The sequence below is a fragment of the Babylonia areolata genome, chromosome 27, assembly GCF_041734735.1.
Source record: "Babylonia areolata isolate BAREFJ2019XMU chromosome 27, ASM4173473v1, whole genome shotgun sequence".
Lineage (NCBI taxonomy): Eukaryota > Metazoa > Mollusca > Gastropoda > Neogastropoda > Buccinidae > Babylonia > Babylonia areolata.
Genome location: NC_134902.1, coordinates 11,100,252 through 11,125,471, shown reverse-complemented (window position 1 = coordinate 11,125,471; position 25,220 = coordinate 11,100,252). Strand labels below are relative to the sequence as shown.

At 45.7% G+C, this 25,220-nt stretch overlaps 1 protein-coding gene across 2 annotated transcripts in view; it reads right to left on the bottom strand.

Annotated features, from left to right (window-relative positions):
* The window catches only part of LOC143301217 (PAX-interacting protein 1-like), a 96,571-nt gene that overhangs the window by 11,997 nt on the left and 59,354 nt on the right, over positions 1 to 25,220 (bottom strand). For both annotated transcript variants that reach the window (XM_076615345.1, XM_076615346.1), the window contains exons 15-17: positions 24,781 to 24,965; positions 14,660 to 14,783; positions 1,166 to 1,259 (exon numbers count right to left, since the gene is read on the bottom strand). In XM_076615345.1, coding sequence (XP_076471460.1) covers positions 1,166 to 1,259; positions 14,660 to 14,783; positions 24,781 to 24,965 — 403 coding nt within the window. The remainder of the gene's footprint in view (positions 1 to 1,165; positions 1,260 to 14,659; positions 14,784 to 24,780; positions 24,966 to 25,220) is intronic.

Here is a 25,220-nt window from a genome sequence, read left to right as displayed (position 1 = left end):
ATTCTCCCTTTCCTTCCTACGGCACGGAAAACCCGGAAAGTGCTTTGAACTTTGCGCAAGTCACATCATCAGCGTATGTCATCTATCCTTGACCGGGTCACTAGCAGGGCAGTGATTATGAGTGGAATGGATGCCAAACACCTCCCTCCCTGGGCTGCCACTACATTCTTACCAATGTGTAGAAAATTCGGATTCTGAGCAATTTTCTGATGAGCTTTACAATACTTCATCAGAAGATGATTTTGATCTGTTTTAACTGAAAAAACAGGATATAGTGCAATCAGCTGCTGCTACGGAAGCACTTTTAACCTTCCCTAACACCAAGCCCAAATGGGGCCTTCAACTCTATCACTGCTGAATACTTGATCAGAAGTTCAATGTCTGACCACTTTTACATGGTGCCTCTTCAGAATAAAGTATGCTGCCTTAATCATCCTTATTTCTGTCACTTTATGACAAACTCTTGGCAATTCATTGTGGTGCTGCTGGCTCATAACGAGCTGCCTAAAACACCAGTACTGCATGTGGATCCAGTGACCCTGATCTTAACACATGGCTCAGACTGGCCCAGCTATTCTGATGCATGGCAGGGTCTGTTTCTGACCCTACCTTTTCATTTCAAACATTAACTCACTCAGTACGGCCAGTCCTCTCTTCTCCTCTCCACAGACCCCTCGGATGTCCAGTGGGTGTCTCAATGACCCAACCTTTAGCTTCCGTCGTCAGAGTTGTGGTATTTTTTGTCAACATTCACCTCTTCAGTATAAAAGCCTTCCGCTTGCAATATTTTTGATGATGGTAACTGGGGTGAAACGTTGTTAACGCCGTCTCTTTCGCCGTTCGTATGGAGAGAGTTAAGAAATAAATATATGTGAAAGCACCCCTCCCTCCCTCTCTCTCTTTCACGTAACTTTTCTACTTCTTCACACTTTTTATCAACAAAAAAGGTGTCCTGTGTGTGTGATACGGTGTGCTGCAGTGCACATGCCTGTGTGTGTCACACATTTGCGTGCATACATGTGTGTAAAAGTGTGAGTTGTGCTATGAACATGCAACCAATAGTGTGGAAAAGTTTATGTACCCTGTATAAAACATGTTTATTTCACTTCACATGAATAACTCAAGATGTCACCACAGACAAAACAAAGCTGCAAGATCTACTGACCGTTGTGAGGCGTTTGACGACGGAGCGACAGTAGCCAGTGAAGATGATGCGTGGCACAGAACTATCCTCTGGAAGGGGGCTGTCTTCATCAAACCTGTCATATATAAGTGTCCAAAATATAACACAGTGATCATAACCAAGTGACAATATAACACAGTGATCATAACCAGGTGACAATATATAACACAGTGATCATAACCAAATGATCATAATCATGTGCACGACATCAACTGCACACAACACAGACACACATCAAACACCAGCTAATGGAGATATGTCCATTTTCCCCCCTTTTTTTCTGTTGTTGAGATTCCTCCTTTTGTCATCAAGGCCAGCAACTGAGTTTAACAATACAATGCTGTACATCTTTATCAATCTGATTGAAAATTATTTACGCACTCAAAGGCTTGTCACACTCAGAAGTTAGCACTGAGCCTGATATTTTCAGAGAAAACAGTTGTAGTTTCCTGCTGCCCATCCATTCTTTCCTTCTCTCACTGTTACTTCATCAGTAACTGCTGATTATTTTCCATCTTTGGCTCCTAACACACACTCACCAAACAATATCACCACTGTTATCTTCTCCAACCCCCTCCCCATCACCCCCCAACCCCCTGTGTCCCACTTCCCCCAACTCCCATCCCCACTCCCAGTTGTGTATGGATCAGTAATCTCAATTAAAATGTTGTCACTGTCAATGTCATACAGTGGAAATGGGGAGAAAAGTATGGTGTTGCAATGTGGTAAAGCACTATCCTCAACGAGAGCAATCATTAGTAATATATACCACACACACGCAATCCCCCAGACACACACTAGATGTACTTTGTCACACATACAACCACCCAGACACACACAGGGTGTACTTTGTCACACACACACACACACACACAATCCCCCAGACACACACAGGGTGTACTCTGTCACACATATAATCACCCAGACACACACAGGGTGTACTTTGTCACACATACAATCACCCAGACACACACAGGATGTGCTTTGTCACACACACACAATCACCCAGACACACACAGGATGAATTTTGTCACACAAGCACCCAGACACACACAGGATGTTTATTCTTCTTTATTTATTCTTGTTGCTTATAGTCCAGCCGACCGCACAGGGCCATATCAGGACTGTCAAACCATACAAATGCTCAACCGCGTCAACACAAAACTGTCACATTTACAAAAAAAAACAAACAAAAAAAACCCCACTAAGACAAACCCACAAAACACAGTTCATGATACAGTATCTCAACCATTTAGCGCCTTTCGGCAATTCAGACTAAGCCATGCTGAGGACGCCAGCCATTCCGCTTAATTTATCATCCCCAGATTACAAAAAATCGTAAAAAAAAAATTAATAATAATAATAATAATAAAAAGCTTCAAAGCCAAACAAAAAATACACAAGAAAGGCCATATAGGCAAATAAGACTGCAGAATAGTCAGCTTGTGCCCATCCCAGTGTTTACATCTCACTACCTAATCGCCAGAGCAAAACAGCACAGATAGTACATCATAGACTGTCGAAAAGAGAAAAAAAGTGTCATGGCTTGCTTGACAAAAGAAAGGGGAATGGACTGGGAAGGCAGAAAAAGGAGACAATAGTGAGGATAGAAAAAAAAAGGCAGAAACAAAGAGAGTGACAGAAAAGAGGAAATTTCTAGCACAGAATTTCCAGAAGGCGGGGATGCTATTTATACTGAAAGACCCCCGGCATCCCCACGGGGGAACACAGGATGTACTTTGTCACACACACACAATCCCCCAGACATACACAGGATGTACTTTGTCACACACACAATCCCCCAGACACACACAGGATATACCTTGTCACACACACACAAGCACCCAGACACACACAGGATGTACTTTGTCACACACACAATCACCCAGACACACACAGGATATACCTTGTCACACACACACAATCCCCCAGACATACACAGGATGTACTTTGTCACACACACAATCCCCCAGACACACACAGGATGTACTTTGTCACACAAGCACCCAGACACACACAGGATATACCTTGTCACACACACACAATCCCCCAGACACACACAGGATGTACTTTGTCACACAATCACCCACACACAGGATATACCTTGTCACACACACACAATCCCCCAGACATACACAGGATGTACTTTGTCACACAAGCACCCAGACATACACAGGATGTACTTTGTCACACACACAATCACCCAGACATTCACAGGTTGTATTTTGTTACACACACAATCACCCAGACACACACAGGATGTACTTTGTCAAACACACACAATCCCCCAGACATACACAGGATGTACTTTGTCACACAATCACCCAGACACACACAGGATATACCTTGTCACACACACACAATCCCCCAGACATACACAGGATGTACTTTGTCACACAAGCACCCAGACATACACAGGATGTACTTTGTCACACAAGCACCCAGACATACACAGGATGTACTTTGTCACACAAGCACCCAGACATACACAGGATGTACTTTGTCACACACACAATCACCCAGACACACACATGGTGTACTTTGTTACACACACAATCACCCAGACACACACAGGGTGTACTTTGCCACACACACAATCCCCCAGACATACACAGGATGTACTTTGTCACACAAGCACCCAGACATACACAGGATGTACTTTGTCACACAAGCACCCAGACATACACAGGATGTACTTTGTCACACAAGCACCCAGACATACACAGGATGTACTTTGTCACACACACAATCACCCAGACACACACATGGTGTACTTTGTTACACACACAATCACCCAGACACACACAGGGTGTACTTTGCCACACACACAATCCCCCATACATACACAGGATGTACTTTGCCACACACACAATCCCCCAGACATACACAGGATGTACTTTGTCACACAAGCACCCAGACATACACAGGATGTACTTTGTTACACAATCACCCACACACACAGGATGTACTCTGCCACACACACAATCACCCAGACACACACAGGATGTACTTTGCCACACACACAATCACCCAGACACACACAGGGTGTACTTTGTCACACAATCACCCAGACGCACACAGGATGTACTTTGCCACACACACAATCACCCAGACGCACACAGGGTGTACTTTGCCACACACACAATCACCCAGACGCACACAGGGTGTACTCTGTCACACATACAATACTTTGTCACACACACAATCACCCAGACACACACAGGATGTACTCTGCCACACACACACTATCACCCAGACACACACAGGGTGTACTTTGTCACACATACAATCACCCAGACACACCCAGGATGTACTTTGTCACACACACACAATCACCCAGACACACACAGGATGTACTCTGTCACACATACAAATTCCACACAGACACACACAAGGTGTACTTTGTCACACATACAATCACCCAGACACACACAGGATGTACTTTGTCACACATACAATCCCCCAGACATATACAGGATGCACACAAAAACACATGAGAATTCACACATCACTCTCTCTCTCACAATCGCACATGTCAGGTCCGTTATGTAAATAAAAACAAGAAAGACAAGGCTTTCAAGACTCACTTATGACCCATGCTCTATCCAGTAAAGGAATCATAAGAAGAAGAGTTTAACTCTCTCCATACGAACGGCGAAAGAGATGATGTTAATAGCATTTCACCCCAATTATCATCATCAAAATATTGCAATCGGAAGGCTCTTATACTGAAGAGGTAAATGTTGACAAAGAAAACCACAATTCTGACGACGGAAGCTAAAGGTTGGGTCATTCAAACACCCACTGGACATCCGAGGGGTCTGTGTAGAGGAGAAGAGAGGACTGGCAGTACTGAGTGAGTTAAAAACAGATTTGATATAGTGTGATCTGTAATAAATACTAATAAGTTTTGGAAAAAAAAAAAAACAGGCATGCAAGCAAGATCAAACCAAGGATGTTCTGTTCAGAAGCAAGTAGTCTTATCCACAACACTATGGCGCATCAAACAAATTTAATATTTAAAGCTATGTTTTTTGGGGGGTTTCAGTGCAATAAATATATTTTTGTATTTGGAGCAGTAATACCATTTAAATCATGTGGGTTTTTTTTTACATATCTTAATCATTTAAGAAAATACTTTAATTCAGCAGTATAGGAAACGAGTTGACATCACCTCAGGCACACCGCAACATGCATCTGCCCAAACTAGTCTAAAACAGGCTGATTCAAACAATCGATTCAATTTTTCTTTTATGTTCATTCCAGTTATTTCAGTATCCACTTTTGAATATTATACTCAGTAAACAAGTCAATGGTGTAGTTAGTGTCACTGTACGTGTTCTGTCCAGAATTTGTATTACTTTTCTTTTAATTGTGAAAAAGAAAAATGATATCATGCTGTCTTCTTACCAAACATAACCTACGTTCCGGAAACTAGGAAGCGGTATCATGCTGTTTTTGGATCCGGATCGAGCCTAACTGAAATAAACCGTTAATGATCAGGAGACCCCACAGGTAAAATTTATATCCAGTTCTTTTCTTATGTTTTGGGTTTTTTATATCTGTATGATAGTAAAAACAAGAAAACAAGACAAATTTAGCATACTGAAAGATGTGTAGGTGATTTACTGTCCAAAATGACACAAAATTACGCAAAATGTTAAGAAATGCGTTTCATTAGAACATGATACATACCAGAAAAATGACTGTAGAAGCACCATTTCTTGTATGTATGTTTACTATCCCTTTATCTATGACAGTAAGGAGGCTTTTTGCAGGGCAAGAATTATGAAACCTACAAACATGAGATAATGACAGTAATGAAATTTATCAGAGTTAGGACTACCACAATGATAATTCAAGTACAAAAATAAATTCACCAACATTTTCTAAGAGGAAATCCTCATTTAGGTGTATAGAAAAATGATTATTCTACAAGGAAAAAAAAAAGAATTATTACTCTATCTCTTTTCATTGCTGAGATATCAATGTTCCAAGGTGATGACTATCAGTGAAAAAGCAGAATTTGAGAAAAAAGGCGATAAAGATTTTGAAGTTTTCTCTACTAAAGAAACATTATCTACTGCATTTTCATTGATATTTTCTACTTCAGTCAAGTGTCAGATGACTGCAGAAAGGTCTTCATTCATCTGCAAGTAACCCAGGGCCATAAACAGGGCCTTCTTCAGCCTGTTGTTCAGCCTGTGCAGCCTGATTCTGCAGACGCTGTCAACGCCGATGTATTACAAACTGTTCCTGGGATGATGCCTCGGCTTTCTTCAGTCTGGTGTTGTCCTGCTGTCTGACAATGGCCAAAGTGTGTTCATTAACATCCATGCTGAACATGTTCATCATTTCTGTGAGATGGTTATTCCCCTGATTGAATTTCGGCTGCTTCCACACGACGTTTACCAAAGAAACGGTTCTTTGGGAGAATTGTCCACAGCAATGAATGAAATGATTTATTTACATTTTGTGTCTTTTTGTGCATGATTCTCTTTAGTAGGTGTGATGAGGTCATTCTTTTGTAGAGAGGCACCAGTTTGCTGAACACCTCTCTTGACACAGCTGTGCCAAGATTTTCTGCATGTGGTCCAGGTTGCTGACCAAGAGAAAGAGCTTTGTTGAAAAAGCACCAGCTGTCTGGGCCATGTGGACACCTGAAGTGATGGGGGTCTTCATCTGCTGATGCACTGTGGAACAGCGTTGCCCAAACAGCATTGCGCAGGTCATCTTCAGTTTTGTCGCAGGGGTCTAATATGGCTCCTCAGAAGTAGTTCTGGAGTCTTTTGCATTTAGGCAAAGTGAGACGTCCAGATCCTTTGCAACCCAGTTTTTCTTCCTTGGCGAGTTTTCGTAGGGCAGTTCCAATCCGCTTATGCACATGGTTTGTGCATTCCAGCTTGGTGACCAGGCGGTTGTCCCCGTACGGCTTGGCCCTCTCCACGGCACTGAAGGCTGCGGAGTCTCCATCAGACAGCATTGTCCTAAAACAGTATTGTAAAGAGACTGAATATAAAATGATGTCAAAATAAAAGAAGGAAACTAACATAAAACTGCATGAAAGAATCATCCTGTTGATTCTGTGTGAGCAAGAGTGGGTTTGTCCGTCGGGATCGACGAGGACCATCTAGTCATCCTGGGGGTGGGTGGGTTGGGCTCTGTGGGTGCGCAGATGACTGGTCAGGCCAATCCGCGCCCGGAATGTTCTGACGCAGTGTGGACAGGGGATGGTGGCGGCAGTCGGGGACTTGCTGGCACTGCTTTTCCTGGCCTGTCTGCGTTGCTCTGCTTCAGCGATTCTGTTGGCCTCACAGGATTTGGCGCCTTTGTGGACAGCTGAACGCCACTTTGGTCTGTCCATTGCATTCAGCTCCCATGTGTCGTGGCTGATGTTGAAGCCCTTCAGAGAAGCTTTCAGAGTGTCTCTGAAGCGCTTGTTTTGGCCTCCATGGGAGCGCTTGCCATGTTGGAGTTCGCCGTACAGCAGTTTCTTGGGGAGCCGGTGGTCTGGCATGCGAACTACATGGCCTGCCCAGCGCAGCTGGGCCTGCATCAAGATGGTGTAGATGCTGGGCAAGTTTGCACGAGTGAGCACCTCTGTGTCAGGGATCTTCTCTTGCCACTTTATGCCGAGAAGTTTTCTGAGGCTGGTGGTGTGGAAGTGGTTCAGCTTTTTGGCGTGGCGTTTGTAGACCGTCCATGATTCACGTCCATAGAGCAGTGTGGTGAGAACTATGGCCTTGTATACTTTGAGCTTCGTCTCTAGGGTGATGCCTCTCCTGTTCCAAACGTTCTTATGGAGTCTGCCGAAGGCAGCGCTGGCTTTGGCGAGTCTGGCATTCACCTCGTCGTCGATGACAACTGTGCAAGAGAGTGCACTGCCCAGGTATGTGAACTTGTCCACTGCGTTCAGTCGTTGCCCACTGATGAAGCTGTTTGGTTCAACGTAAGGCTTTCCTGGAGCTGGCTGGTGCATCACCTCAGTCTTCTTTGTGCTGATTGTGAGGCCAAAGTTGTCACAAGCAGCACAGAACTTGTCGACACTGTGTTGCATGTCAGCTTCGGAGGCAGCGTTGAGAGCGCAGTCATCAGCAAACAGGAAGTCATTGTCGGTGTCTGTCCTCACCTTGGTTTTTGCTTGAAGCCTCCTGAGGTTAAAGAGTGAGCCATCTGTGCGGTACCTGATGCCAATGCCTACGTCAGCGTCTCTGAAGGCATCTGTCAGCATGGCTGAAAACATGAGACTGAACAGGGTGGGGCGCGCCGCCCCCGCCGCACGCCCGGCGCCAAGGCCAGGACCCCCGCCCGGGCCCCCCCCGCGCCACCCCCCGCCCCCCCCAATGAAGGTAGCCCCCAGCACACAAAAAACAAACATCCAAGCCTGCACAGCACCCGCGACCCCGCCCCCCCCCCCCAGCGCCCACCCGCCACCCCGGCCCAACGCCCGCCGCACCCGCCCTCCCGGCCCGCCGCGCCCCCAACCCACCGCTCGCCCCCCCCGTAGCCGCCCCCCCCCCTCACGCCCCCGCCCCCGCCGGCGCCAGGCGAGGGCCGCCATGCCCACACACCCACCCCCGCACCCCCACCCACGCCCACCAAGCGGCACGACCTGCAACCCGCCCGCCACACCCACCTGGGCGCAGCCCCGGCAAGCCCCGGGGGGCCCCCCCCCGCAGCCCGGTGGGCAGGGCCCGGCCCACCCGCCGGCACCACTCCCCCCCAGCGCCCCCGCCCCACCCCCGGCCCGCCCCCCCGCCCCAGAACACACCCTTCTCTCGGGACAGCATCCCATCGTGTAGTTGCCGTATGATGGTGATGAACTTTCTGGGACATCCGTACTTCGCCATTATTCTCCAAAGGCCATCTCTGCTAACAGTATCGAAGGCCTTGGTCAGATCGACATAGGTGGAGTAAAGGTTGGCGTTCTGTTCCTGACACTTCTCCTGGAGCTGCCTGGCAGCAAACACCATGTCGATAGTCCTGCGTTCTTTCCGGAAGCCACACTGGCTCTCTAGTAGGAGACCTTGCTCAAGGTGCGCTATGAGACGGTTGAGTAGCACTCTGGCCAGAGTCTTGCCTGCGACGGACAGCAGGGATATTCCACGATGGTTGTCACAGGCCTGACGATTTCCTTTGGGCTTGTACAGGTGTATGATGGAAGCATCTTTGAAGTCCTGTGGAACTGCCTCATGCTGCCAGATGAGCTGGAACAGCTGATGAAGCTTCTCAGTCAGCGCCATACCACCTTCTTTGTAGACCTCAGCTGGAATGGAGTCTGAGCCAGGGGCTTTGCCATTGGATAGCAGACGGATAGCTTTCTGGGTCTCCTCCAGAGTTGGAATGGCATCCAACGACTCACTGACTGGCACCTGGGGGAGTCGGTCGATGGCTTCATCATTGATGATGGAGGGGCGGTTCAGTACACTGTCAAAGTGTTCAGCCCATCTCTCAAGGATCCCGTCCTTGTCAGTAATCAGGGTAGAACCATCAGCACTGAGGAGTGGAGCAGATCCGGAGGTGGTGGGACCGTAGACTTCTTTCAGGACGTTATAGAAGTTCTTCATATTGTTCCTGTCTGCAAAGCCCTGGATCTCATCAGCTTTGTTGTTCAACCAGGAATTCTGTATCTGCCGCAGCTTCAGCTGGATGGTGCTGCGTGCGCTCTTCAGTATGTCTTTCTTTGACTGTGACTTGGGTTCTTCAATGTGGGCTCTGTAGGCTTGGCGTTTGTCTTCTAGCAGCTGCATGATCTCAGTGCAGTTCTCATCAAACCAGTCTTTGTGCTTCCTGACAGAAGGCCCCAGGCACTCCATGGCAGTGTTGTACACCGTCTCATGCAGTGCACCCCATGCTGCCTCCACATTCTGGTTGTCCAGCACGGTGGACTCAAGGCATTCCTCCAGGGTGTCAGCAAAGCTCTGCTTGATGTTGCCTAGCTCCAGCTTGTTGACATTCAGGCGTTTGAGTGCTTTCATGCCCAGAGGCCGTCTCTTTGGCTGGATGCGGAGGTTGAGCTTGGAGACGATAAGACGGTGGTCTGTCCAGTACTCGGCGCCGCACATGGCCCTCGTGACTCGTACGTCCTGCCTGTCCCTCTTCCTGACGATGACAAAGTCGATGAGATGCCAATGCCCAGAGCGAGGATGCATCCATGACGTCCTGTTACGGGTAGGGAGGCAGAAGACGGTGTTTGTGATAAGAAGGTCGTGCTCAGCACATGTCTGGAGAAGTAGTTGGCCATTGCTGTTACAGTTACCAACCCCATGCTTCCCAATCACTCCTTCCCAGGAGGTGCTGTCACAACCAACTCTCGCGTTAAAGTCACCAAGAATGATGAGCTTGTCTGCGTTGGAAACAGTGGTGATGACAGCGTTCAGGTCCTCGTAGAACTTGTCCTTGATCTCATCTGGGTTGGTCATGGTGGGCGCGCAGGCGCTGACAATGGTGGTAAACTTCTTCCCGTTGCATATAGGGAGTTTCATCATCATCAGGCCATCGTTCACTCCTTTCGGGGGGCCAGCCAGCTTGCCAACGAGGGTTGTCTTCACTGTAAAGCCAACTCACCTCACGTCTCTCTTCAGGTCCGCGACCACTCCAAAAGAAGGTGTAGCCTGCGCCTCGCTCACAAAGTTCGCCTTCTTCTGCCAGTCTGGTCTCACTTAAGGCAGCGATGTCGATGTTGTACCTGGCTAGTTCACTCGCAATGAGTGCTGTGCGTCTCTGTGGTCTGGCTGAGTCGCCTCTGTCCAGAAGCGTACGCACGTTCCATGTAGCAATGGTCAATGGGGTGCTCCTTGTTTTCTTCTTTCTTTCCTTTGTGTGTCGACCGCGTGAGTTGGGTCCCCATCAGCCGCGGTATGCTGACTAGGGTGGTGTGGAGCAGGCAATGTTTAGGCCACCTTTTCTAGCCCCTTCCTCATGCCATGAAGGTGAGCAGTGCTGTCCTGAAGAGGGCTGCTCAGTCGCTCAGGGGGCTGCTGATCTCCACCGCTGCTCCAGTCGGTGAAAAATGACCCTATGGCCTGAGCCACCTGTGTACAGGTCCGCGGCTACGACTGCCAGTGTACCCATACCTGTCGTTTCGTCGCTCGCCTGTCGCCACAGGGCTTGGGGAAAATGATGGTATGGGATGAAGGATGACTGATGACTTGCGCGATGACTTTGTTTATAGTGAGGAGGAGTTGCGCACCGTCAACCTCACTCTCTTGTCCGAGACCATCTGTATCCAGTGGCAAGACGAGGTCAAGACGACTGGAGATGGAAACGGATGCAGTGGATGACCAGGATGTCCTATGTGCCTCATCCTGCCCTCAGCACTCCACAGTGCTCTGCTGCAACCGCCTTCCTCTCCATTGAACCATGAAGGTTTCTTCCGCAGAGTCCGCCTGATCCAGTCTTCACAAGCTTGGGTAGACAAGCCCTAACTCACCGAGGGTTTGAGACCCATCGGCTACCCTCACCTAGTTTAGCCAACCTGTCAAAGCCGTTGCCCGGGGGTTGGGCGCTGTCACATGCTAGCAGCTTCTAGGACCCATAGGTGAGAGCTGGGTGCCGGTGGGGACCAACAGAGGACGAACCACTCCCGGAAGAGCGTGACAAGCCCCCCCCTCTAGAGGTACTACCCCTCCCGTGCACCCCCTAACCCCCATGAGTATGACCATGAGTACACACATATACACACACACATTTTAGTTTTGCTATTACAAGCAATAAATTACCACCCCGCCCAAACTCAAACAATTTGTAGGCACATGAACATTTACACACCACACACACACACACACACACACACACAGAGCAAATATTCTTATATTGATACACAAAACATACCTGTAGCAAAAGCCGGTCCTCCCCACAGAGTTGTTCCACAGAAACAATGCAGCATCTCTCTCCATCGCCTTGGCTGAAGCATGGTGGTTGCGCTGGCACTCTGCTTCATGCTCATCCATCCACTCATTCCACTGAGCCTCAGGCAAGTTTTCATTTTCTTTCAGTTTGCACATATGGCAATATGTAGACAACACATGCCAGTCTATCACAAATCCAGTGATCACCTCAATCACAGCTCCCACACCATAATGTGAAACAAAGCCACGGCGCTGCCATGTCCCATCAAAAGTTACGTCAGTCCAAGGGATGCCATCATCAATTTCCCAACAGCCTAACTCAGCATCCTCATGAGGGAAATCTTCAACAGCGTCAAGTTCTCTTAGTTGCAGTTCATTATAAGTGTCTTTCACAATTGTGTGCACATTCCTCTGAAGAATGTCACAAGTGTCACGAGAAACACTGCATGCAACTTTGTGGATACATTGGTATGTGTTCTCACTCGTATTAGGCATACCAAAAATGGCACAGAATTTGTTGAGTACTGCATATCCACTGCCTGCTTCCATGGAAAACATAACAGCTCTCTGGTTCACATCAAAGGCCCGATCACCTCTATCACTGTCAAATATCCTAGGAGATGAATTCTCAAATTTACTGTATGTGCACTGCTTGCATTTGAGCACCACCGTTCTTGACAGTCCCATCTTTTCATCGGGAAAGAATTGTACCGACGAGTCTTCACACATGGGACATGTCATATCATTCAGTAACCTGTTCAACTGACCAACATCAAATAAGCACCACTCACGCTGTCCGAAAACGTCCTGATCGTTATAATTGTTGGTCTTCTGGTTGAACTCCTGCACAAGTCGTATCTTCTTGGCTGAGGCTGACTCTGGAATCTGTTGACAAAAATCAGCAGCAACATCATCTGTTTCAACTAAGGAAACACGCGCCCCATGTTCGATGTCAGAATCCAACACTTCATCACCTTCTTCAGCCTTTCGTTTCTTTGCTTCACGCATTTTCTGCATCTTTAAAGCTTGTCTTTTTGATGCAGAACCAAAATGGGCTGTTTTCAGCGTGTGATGTTTCTTTCGTGGCATGTTTGTCTCGTAGAAATGATCTAAGTTTTCTTTTCTCTTTAAAAAAAAAAACCGAATGTTTACACAACGAATGTTTACACAACGAATGTTTACACAAAGTGTCCAGATGTTGTAACTTCGTTAATCTCCGACGGCGACGGAAAGGCCCGAGTAGCTGTTTTGCATATGTGCGCATGCGCAGTTCACAACTAAACCGGTTCTCGATCGGAAGTTTCCCGACTGACCAATGAGCTTCAAGGTGATGAAGCTGATTAGAAAACACCCACGTCAGTCTTTGTCTCTTCTTGCTCAGGGGAGGCAGCCTTCACAGTTTCTACTGACGTCATGTGAAAGTCCGGTCTTTCCCGCTCATTTTGATAGGTCACTTCCCGCGTTGCAGACAATAATTCTAGCTGTATCCAAGTTTTGAAAACGGACCGAATTGCACACCTTTCATATTTTCAACAAAAAAGCAGACACACCAGGGTTGCAAATGATCTTTATTTTCACACATTTAGTCATTTTCTGGAACATTCATCAACAAGAAATGAAAGTAGACACATAAAACTACCAAAAAAATGAAAAAACCCAAAACATGTTTGTGAACACTTTTTTTTACCATTTTTTGCCTGTGGGGTCTCACCTTAAACCGGAAGACTTACAAGCTATCATTGGTATGACTGTGAAGATTTTTTTCCTACTATGTTAAATCCAAATCTGTTATTGGCAGACAACATATTTTCAGAGAAAATGGCAATGGACACACAGACATACACACACACACACACACACACACACACACAGACAATTAAAAACTGGGTTATAACATAGACTCACTTTGTTTACACAAGTGAGTCAAAAATCAAAAACAAAGTAAATGTTGAGTTGGCAACTGACTTAAGACTAAATCATTCATCTGTTGCTGAAAATCCTGAGAAGTGGGACCCCTCTGTGTCAGACAAAACAACAACAGAGCCTCAGAAGTTCTGGAAGCTGGTATCTGAGGTGTGACATCATCTTTGGAGTTGATGTTGGAATCTGCTGTTGTATCATCTGCACTGACCTATGGACACTAAGGGGATATTGGTGTCCGATTCATCTGCATGCTAAACCAATGCCTCTCAGTGGTCGTTTGCTGTTGTTGCATCATCTATTGCAGTGCACGTTGCCTTGGTGTTGTCTGCTGCCATGTTCTCTGCTTTTCTGAACCTGCTTTTAATGACACATTCTGGCACCTGTTCCCATGCTGTGAGGATCCATGTGCAGACATCTTGGAGTGTTGCACATCTCATGAGGCCAGTTTCAGTGAAGGAATGATCACCATCCGTCATCCACTTCTCCCACGGAGTTAGCAGATTGGTCTTGAATGGCCTGTATTTCTATTTTGTGCACAGATAAGGCACCATCAACTGATAGACTGCAGGAGTTGGAATTCAGTAAAACAGGTGTGCCTCGTAGGCTAGAAATTATGGTGCTTTGCCACACACAACCATACACAAACCCCACACAGACACACACAAACCCCACACAGACACACACAACCACACATAGGGTGTACTTTGCTTTTTTGGAGAGTGGCTCTGAGGTCGTGGTGTCAGCTTCAGTTTTCACTGTTTTCCTGGGCAGCTGGGCAGCTTTCTGTACAGCTTCCTTGCTGACTCTGACCGGCTTCCTCCAGCCCACTGCAAACACAGCACCATTCTCTGCACCACGCCTCACTCCCTCATCACAGAATCTTTCTCTGCACCACGCCTCACTCCCCTCATCACAGCACCATTCTCTGCATCATGCCTCACTCCCTCATCACAGCACCATTCTCTGCATCATGCCTCACTCCCTCATCACAGCACCATTCTCTGCATCATGCCTCACTCCCTCATCACAGCACCATTCTCTGCACCACGCCTCACTCCCTCATCACAGAATCTTTCTCTGCACCATTCATCACTCCATCATCACAGCACCATTCTCTGCACCACGCCTCACTCCCTCATCACAGCACCATTCTCTGCACCACGCCTCACTCCCTCATCACAGCACCATTCTCTGCATCATGCCTCATTCCCCTCATCACAGCATCTTTCTCTGCACCACGCATCACTCCATCATCACAGCACCATTCTCTGCACCACGCCTCATTCCCTCATCACAGCACCATTCTCTGCACCACGCCTCACTACCCTCATCACAACACCATTCTCTGCATCATGCCTCACTCCCCTCATCACAGCACCATTCTCTGCATCATGCCTCACTCCCTCATCACAGCACCATTCTCTGCACCACGCCTCACTACCCTCATCACAGCACCATTCTCTGCATCACGCCTCACTCCCTCATCACAGCACCATTCTCTGCACCACGCCTCACTCCCTCATCACAGCACCATTCTCTGCACCACGCCTCACTACCCTCATCACAACACCATTCTCTGCATCACGCCTCACTCCCTCATCACAACACCATTCTCTGCACCACGCCTCACTCCCTCATCACAGCACCATTCTCTGCACCACGCCTCACTACCCTCATCACAACACCATTCTCTGCATCACGCCTCACTCCCTCATCACAACACCATTCTCTGCACCACGCCTCACTCCCTCATCACAGCACCATTCTCTGCACCACGCCTCACTCCCTCATCACAGCACCATTCTCTGCACCACGCCTCACTACCCTCATCACAACACCATTCTCTGCACCACACCTCACTTTCTCATCACACCATTCTCTGCACCACACCTCACTTCCTCATCACACCATTCTCTGCACCACACCTCACTCCCTCATCACAGCACCATTCTCTGCACCACACCCCACTTCCTCATCACACCATTCTCTGCACCACACCTCACTCCCTCATCACAACAAACACACCACCATTCTCTGCACCACACCTCACTCCCTCATCACACCATTCTCTGCACCACGCCTCACTCCCTCATCACAACAAACACAGCACCATTCTCTGCACCACACCTCACTCCCTCATCAATGCAAACGCACACATTCCCATTTCTGCAGGCCAGTGAAAAAGTATTTTGTGCACAGTATTGATTGGTTCTACAGAAAAGAACCTCCACTAACATCACCACTGTGATCAAACACAGATGATGGCATTGTACAGATCATGTCCTTGGAATGCCACCAGATGCAAATCCAAGAGCAGCCCATCGCCAGACATCAAATGGAAAACAGAGTATGCAGAAGGCCATGGGAGACATGAGCAGAAAGGTTGAAAAAAGAACTGTATTTACAAGAAACAAAACACACACAAAAAAAGGAGAGAAAAAAAAGTGACAGAGTATGGCCCATACCTGCAGGATGCTAGCCTAAAATTTAGAGTGTCAATATGACTCTGTGTCTCATTTTTCTGGGAGGTCATATCACAAATTTTGAGTGTCAAAGTCTGAATCATCCCATGTTTCACACTGTTGCTTTGTTTGTTGGTTTGTTCCCTCAGATATGTCACACACACACACACGCACGCACGCACACACACACTGGTCAAACTGAAATCAAATGTAAAAGTATTAAAAAATTAAAAATTAATGACTGCAGTCACAACAGTAACAAATGTCTCAGTGCCAGTACCATGAAATGACTGCTAATCACGTCTTTCGATTTTGTCATCTTATGTATCAGCAGTGTCTCAGTTTCCAATGTGTTTTTCTTCTGTTCATGTGAGCATTTATTTTCATAAAGCCTGAGCTTTTGGCTGCAGACATGTGTACACAGGAATGACAAAACTGCTAAAACATTCAGCAGACAAGGGGTTAACATATTCACTGAATACTGACACTGGTCCTGAGTCCTTTATTACATCTGATTTCCAAACTCTTCTTCAGAGTGGTAAAAGCGAAGAACCTTTCAAACTGGAGGGAGACTGAGGGAAGCTTATGTTACCAAAGCTTACAACCATTTTGTGAAGTTACTAGTCAAGATGGCGCACAAATGACAGTCTTCTGACTTGAATAATCAATCCACTCCAAATCCTACATTATAAATTCCTCATGTCTTACCTTCCCTGAAATCACCCCTCGATAAAAACAGACTAAAATAAACTCTCAGATAAAATTACCCATGCTCATATTCTGTGCCACGATCTCTTAACTTTGTGTCTTTCAATTCCACACTTTCCCACCATGGCAACAAAGTTTCCACACAGGTCAGGATGTCATTGACTGATGTTCTGCATCAGATTTCCCTTCATCACTCATCCCTTCTTTCAGCAACTGATCAACTCTGAAAAGGTCTTACCAGATGTCAGATTGGCTCAGCATAAGTTTCAGCTGAATTAAATCTGTAAATATGTAGTCCGATTAACCCCTCTGAAATGCCAGAGTGTTTTCAAAAACCATGCTTCTCCAGTGATTCATGCAACGCACAACCTTGTTCTACTCCCTTCATCAAACATCCCCCTCCCTTCTTGCCCTGAATATGGGGACAGGTTGTCTTTCAGGTCAGCCACAGAGCTATCCTAGGCCTCCTGTCTGCTCCCGTTTCCTTTTATTGCAACATTTAGCTGTACAATAACCCCCATCCTCTCTAAAAATGATCAATCTCACTTTCATTTGTGTCAAGTGAACATGTGACCAGATTTAACCACAAGTACAAAATGCAATGTCTTCAATGAATTGTAAAGCTTGAGCAACATCTTGGGTGACAAAATCACAGAGTGTCTGCAACACGCTGCTGTTTCAAGCCACTAGAGCGTTTTGTGTTTCGTTGTCCACCATCTTGAAATGTTTTGAAAGAGGTACTGACAATAAGAACCAGTTATTACCATACAGAGTGTGAATGAGTCTTGCTCCTTGAGGGCAACGAAAGTAGATATATCAAGCTTTCAATTGATGGTGTGTGTTTTTTTTAACACATCAACTTAAAAATGTAACTGTAAATTTTTAAATGACGCGAATGTATATATATATGTCATGGGGCAAATAGCGATGCATTTTTGACTCACTTGTGTAAACAAAGTGAGTCTATGTTTTAACCCGGTGTTCGGTTGTGTGTGTGTGTGTGTATGTGTGTCCATGGTAAACTTTAACATTGACATTTTCTCTGCAAATACTTTGTCAGTTGACACCCAATTTGGCATAAAAATAGGAAAAATTCAGTTCTTTCCAGGCATCCTGTTTAAAACAATATTGCACCTCTGGGATGGGCACAAAAAAATAAGAAAAGAAGCCTAATTATATGCAAACTGCATTTACTGTTATATTTATATTTTTTGTATTCTCCACGCTATGATGACCGTTGGGTTTATGTAATGGTCATCACAAATGGCTGGGCAGGCAAGCAGGCAGGATTCAAAAGGGTGTAGCCACAACTGTGTATTTGAAAACTGGATGTTAAAACCACCCAGTCAATCAGTGTAAAAGCCTACCAGATGTTAAAACCACGCTGGTCATTTTAACGGACAGTCTACAAGCTTCAGAACAAAGATAAGAGATTTTTCTGTGATTTCAATTAATAATTTGTCAGTCTACAAGCTTCAGAACAAAGATAAGAGATTTTTCTGTGATTTCAATTAATAATTTGTCATCACGTTATTGTTTAATCTGTGAATTATTGGTAAATTATTGAGAGGGCTCAAAACTCGATTGTCCGTCAGATGCACGGAAAAAAATCACTTATCTTTGTGTGGACAAAGTGATTTTTCTGTGTAATTGACTGATAATTTGTCATCGCGTTGTTGTTTAATTATTGAATTATTAGTGAATCACAGAGAGGGCCCAAAATGTGTATAGCACCGGGTGAAACCACACTATGATGACCGTTGGGTTTATGTAATGGTCAGCGGACCCATCACAAATGGCTGGGCAGGCAAGCAGGCAGGATTCGAAAGGGTGTAGCCACAACTGTGTATTTGAAAACTGGATGTTAAAACCACCCAGTCAATCAGTATTTCAGAAGATCCTTTATTTTTCTGCAAAATAGAATCTGCTACGCAACAATACCCAGATGCACCCTTCCACTGGCTAAGAGGAGACAACCCGACAAAAATCCCCAATCCCACGGCTTTCATACAGTACCAATGGGATGAATGGCTGTTGGGTTAAACAGTCACTAACTATATGCAGTCTGGCCTTAGGGCGACACCAGGCTGACGGACTCCACACAGATGGACATCCATTGCCCTTCCCTGATAAGAGGCTCTGTCAGGGTGACCGAATATTTTCCCTCACCACATAGAACACCCTTCTATGGATACTAAAAAAATCCTGTCTCGTGTGCACCTCGGGGATCAGCTGCATAGCACGAGACATAAATTCAGATCCCCAAAACCCCAAAAACAGGCGTGGCAAAAGAGGTGGGAAAAGATTGTGCTTAGGTAGCAGAATGACAAAAGCAGAGCGGCTGTCAAAGAAATTCTTTAGAATCGGCAGTTGGAATTGTTCCAGCGCAAGAATGAGAATCTCAACAATTGAGAAATTGGCATATGATTTTGACATTCTATGTCTCCAAGAGACCAGGACAGACCAATACATTTTGAGAATTTCACAGTCTTTCAAAGGAATGAAGGAAGAGGGGTAGCAATCATACTGAACAAAAACCTAAAAAACAAAGTTTCCATCATAAATCTAGAGAAATGGTGCAGCAACTCATGTGAATTAGTGAGGGTGCGTCTTGAAAAACCTGACGGAGTTCACAAAAGCATCGTGCTCATCAATGCCTATGTTCACCCAGGAACCTGCACAACAAAAGAGGATTGGGCCTTTTTAGAGGAAATAGAGAACGAACTTAGAGACTCTGTCATTATCTGTGGAGACCTTAATGCAAGATCGAAGTTATGGGACCAGCGGAACACCAACCCACAAGGACTCGCACTTGAAGGAATGATAGGGGAAATTCTTCTTAGCCCTTTAACAACCACATCCCCAACTCGCCTTGGAACAAGACAAGGGGACAGTGACAGTGTGATCGACATCGCTCTAACATCTCCAAAATTCAGAGCAGAAATGAATGCAGAGACGCTTCCATACCAAGGCAGCGACCACCTCCCGGTAGTTTTCAGTCTACAGAAACTGTCAGATAAACCCTGTATGAAACTGCATGATCCATTTCAGTATGAAACCAAAGAGACAACCGTCATCGAAAAATTAAGATGCAGAAGAAACAAAAGAACGGCACTGAACAGGATGCAAACTATTCAGCCCCCATGGTGGAATACCGTCACAGAGAGAGCCTGGATAGAAAAACATGCAGCTGTCAAACTTTGGCAAAAACAAAACCATCTCCGGACAAAGATATTGAAACAAAAATGAAAGAAAAAACTAAACAGTTTGAAATCACTGCTCAAGAGGCCAAAACTGACAAGTGGAAACAGTTTTGCGAGGCACTCAGTTATGACACAACATTGACAGAGTTCTGGCAATTTTATCGTCGCATGGAAGGGAAAACGTGCACAACAACAACCCCAGACATGGTAGACACTGACGGAACCAAGCTTAAGACAAACGAAGAAAAAGGATCTGCTCTGCTCAAACGTTTCATACAACAGAGCGATCAAAGAAACTTAGATGAGAAAAAGAAATATGTTGAGGAGTTAAACCAAACCCTTATGCAGACTGGACCTGATGATGACTTGACAATAGATGATCTAAATGAAGCAATAGCTAAATGCAAGAAAGAATCGGCTCCTGGCCCAGACAAAGTTCGCTACTCAGACATCAAGGAGCTATCGGAAGAAGACAGAAGCAAACTTTTCAATCTATATCAAAACAGTTTACACAATGGACGTGTGCCGGAGGACTGGACACACAGCTTCTTAAAACCCATACCAAAACCAGGAAAGGACCATCATCTGGTAAGCAGCTACCGGATCCTAACCATGCAAAACATTGCTGGAAAGCTCATGGAACGCATGATAGCCAGGAAGCTTGCAAGGGATCTTGAACACAGGCACATTCTCCCTTCAAATCAAGGTGGTTACAGAACAGGCAAGTCCACATGGGAAAATGCAGCTGCTTTTGCATATGAGGTGTATGAAGGATTTCAAAGAAAAGAAGAAACACTAGCAGTAGCCATCGACCTTGAAGACGCCTACAATAAAGTCCAGTTTGCGCACCTCATGGAGCTGCTACTAAGGTATGGGGTAAATTTGACACTGACAAGATGGGTAGCAGCAGCGCTTCAGGAAAGAACCGTCGTCCTACGCCTGGGAGATTGGATGTCTGCACCTTCTAAACTATCCATGGGACTGCCACAAGGGTCTCCGCTCTCTCCTGTCCTCTACAATGTCTACACGAAGGGCCTTGCAGACTTAAACAACAATGGAATAGCTTGGGTGCTTACTCTTGCGGATGATGGCCTGGTCTTCAAAACTTCGAAAGATGCTCAGGAAAGAGCTAAAGCCATCCAGAAACAACTAAACAATATTGCTCAATGGTGCAAAGACACAGGATCTTCCATCAATCCAGCGAAAGCCCAAACGTTGCTGTGCACCCTCAACAACAAAACCGCGAGCAAATCACCACCTTCTGTGTCATTCGATGGGATTCAAATCGAGAAAACTGAATGCCTACGCTACCTAGGAATACACTTTGACAGGATGCTGACCTTCAGAAAACATACGGAAAATACTGTTCTCAAATGCAAAAAGGGCCTTTCAGTCTTAAAAGCAATGGCAACCAAAGGTATTGAACAACACCACCTCTTCCTGCTATACCAATCACTCGTCCTCAGTGTGATCGACTACGGACTTGGGCTAACAACACCGTCTCAAAGCAACCTCCTAAAATTAAAAAGAGTACAAAATGAAGCTATGAGGCTGATCCTTGGAACAACAAAAGACATGCCCACAGAAACCATGCGATACCTGCTTGACCTTCCTTCAGTCCAGGCCAGAAACAAGTTAGAACAGGTCAAGACCTACTTCAAAGCATTAGAAAACCCTCAAAACCCACTGCATGATGCAGTCAAAGAACCAAAAGGCAGCCGTCTAGGACGAGGAAGATCATGAATGGGGCAAGCAGAAGACACAATCCAGCTAGTATGCCAACTACAAGACCTGAAAGAAACAAAAGAATGGGAGAAAAACCCCGAAAACCTCAACCATCTATTCAACACAGCCATTTCACCCACTCTAGGAAGACATCGTCGGGAATGGCCAGAGGGCAAAACTGATGCGGAAGTGAAGCTACTCATAGAAGAAAACAGTAAAGAAGAGGACATCATCATATACACAGTGGCTCAGTCACCAAAGACCAGTCTGGTTGGGGATTCACTGCGAAACAAAATGGAAAAACAATTTGGGAAGAGAATGCTGCCTACAAAGTCGCAACCTCCAGCCTAACGATGGAAGTTGAAGCTGCGACACATGCCCTCCAGTGGCTATCGTCCATCCATACGCCCGGAAACCAACATGCCATGATTCTAACCGATTCAATGAACCTCATACAGAAAATTGAAAACGGAATGGGAAGCCCAGAGTGGCATAAGGCAATGCGCAACTTTCAGATTAAAAAATTCACATGGTCATACTGCCCGGGACATGCAGGTGTTAAGGGAAATGAGCGAGCTGACAGACTTGCTGGTAACGCAACACCAACGAGCGGCCTACATCGAGGAAAATCGGAAATCCTCAGAAAAGTCAAAGAATATCAAAAAGAACAGGTACAAGGCCATCACACCATCGATCGCCTCAAAGAAATAAAAGCAGAGAGAGGGAGCGGCCGCAAGTCTAACATGAAAGGTAGAGCACTATGCTTTGCAAATCAAACAAATATCGGCATCATTTCCAAACCAACATTGCGCAAATTTCTTCAAAACAGAACAGAGTCTCTGTGGGCTTTTCCAAATACAATAGACTGAGCAACACACTAGACGCCACGTTCTTGGCATCAGAGATCTTTTCCCATCCCTCTTGCGGCCAATCAGTGGCAGCCTCTGTGCGTGTGTGTACGCGTGTGTTTGTGTGTATGTGTGGGTCTGTGCTTTTGAGTGCGTTTGTGCATGCGAGAGAGTGTAAGTGTACACAAGTGTCAGGAGAGTTCTGTGCACGTGTGTGTGTGTGTGTGTGTGTGTGTGTGTGTGTTTGTGTGTGTGTGTATGTGTGTGTGTGAGGAGAGGTGGGGGTGCGGGGGGGAATTGGGGTAGAGGATGAGGTATGTGAGTGTATGCATGCCTACACTGTGGGGGCAACAGGATATTGGAACGTATATATATATATATATATATCTTTGTATATATGTGTGTGGGGTTGGGGGTGGGAGATATGGGCATATGTGTGTGTGCTTGTACAAGTAAGTGTTCATCTCTGTGAGTGTGTTTGTGTGTGTGTGTGTGTGTGTGTGTGCTGTGGAAGCTGCGATACGTAGACTAGAAATGAGTGTGTGGAGGAGGGGGGTAGAGGAGGTGCAGGGTAATGTGTGTGGTGTGTGTGTGTGTGTTGGAGCTCATGTATTTGACTGTGCTTTCATATCTGTGAAACTGCCTGTTTGGTGCATATCTGTTATGCATGTGTGGGTGTATGTGTGAATGTGTGTCTTCATGTTTTACATTTATTTGCTTATTTATCATCATTGTTGTCTTTTTTTTTTGTCTTTTTTTTTTTTACTATTATTATTACTACTATCTTTTCATATATTATAATTATTATTTATTTATTTATTTATGTAAGCTTACCTATTATTTATTCCCCTTTTTTTTCTTTTTTCCTTTTTTTTCTCAAGGCCTGACTAAGCGCGTTGGGTTACGCTGCTGGTCAGGCATCTGCTTGGCAGATGTGGTGTAGCGTATATGGTTTTGTACGAACGCAGTGACGCCTCCTTGAGCTACTGAAACTGAAACTGAAACTGTATTCTCTAAACTTGGCACTTTGACCTCTTATTCTGACACAACAACAAGAGGAGTCATTATTATCATTTTTTGTTCAAACAGGAACTTCTTTTGTTAAGCATGGAATTTTTATTTATTTTGCAAACGTTTTGGTGCAGATAGTAAAGAAGGGAAATTACTCTGTAATTAACGCTAGGGGACTTAATTCATCACAAGTGAGTCTTGAAGGCCTTGCCTCTCTTGTTCATGATGTATCTATACGTCATCGGGCACTGAAGAGGTTAAGCAAAGAAAACACCCTTTATACAGGGCGTATGTAAAAAGAGGCAGGCACACTTAGGGAGGCCTGATAGTGCGTACACCCGAAACAATCAAGAAAAAAATAAACCACCAAGAAAATAGAAAAAAGGATACTGGAGATGGGAGACAGTAATCAACCATGCAGTCAATGGTGAACAGTTAATCAGAAGTCCAATACCTAACCATTTCTGTCATGGCAATTCTTAAGTGTTCCTATTACACACACACACATACACACACACATACACACACACAAATTCAGATGAAATGATAAACCGAGGTCCCGTGTGCAGCATGCACTTAGAGCACGTAAAAGAACCTACGGCAACAAAAGGGTTGTTCCTGGCAAAATTCTGTAGAAAAATCCACTTCAATAGGAAAAACAAATGAAACTGCACGCACGAGAAAATTATTTTTTTTAAAAAGGGGGGGTGGCGCTGTAGTGTAGCGATGCGCTCTCCCTGGTGAAAGCAGCCTAAATTTCACACAGTGAAATCTGTTGTGATAAAAAGAAATACAAATACAATAGAAAAATCTGACTGACACATCCACTGCCACACACACACACACAAAGAGAAAACCATGACTCACACATCCACTGCCAGACCCTGGCGAGGTCTGCGCTGAAGTCTCGAGCGTGTCCCACCTGGAGATACCTCATCTGCACAGGGAGACGCAGGGCGTCCATCTGGCCCAGCACCAGGTCTGACAACCACTGCACGTTCACCACCGGCACACGCCACTCCTTTGCCTTCTCAAACTTCATGCCTCCAGGCCTGCCCGTGAACACACAGTGCCACAGCAAAACACACACTGTCACTTTTGTTTGGACTGTCAGTAAACTGGGGCATACAGTAAACAAACTAAAATCAAGCATACCACTGGGCTTGTTGTTGCATTGTTGAACCCTGTATTTTCTCTTGTTTCTTGAAATAAAATGTTTAAAAGCTATGTTTCAAAAATTTTTCTTCTTCAAATTCCATGTGAACCGTAGCAAGCTCCAGCTGGTATGTGTGCTCTGGTAATGTTTC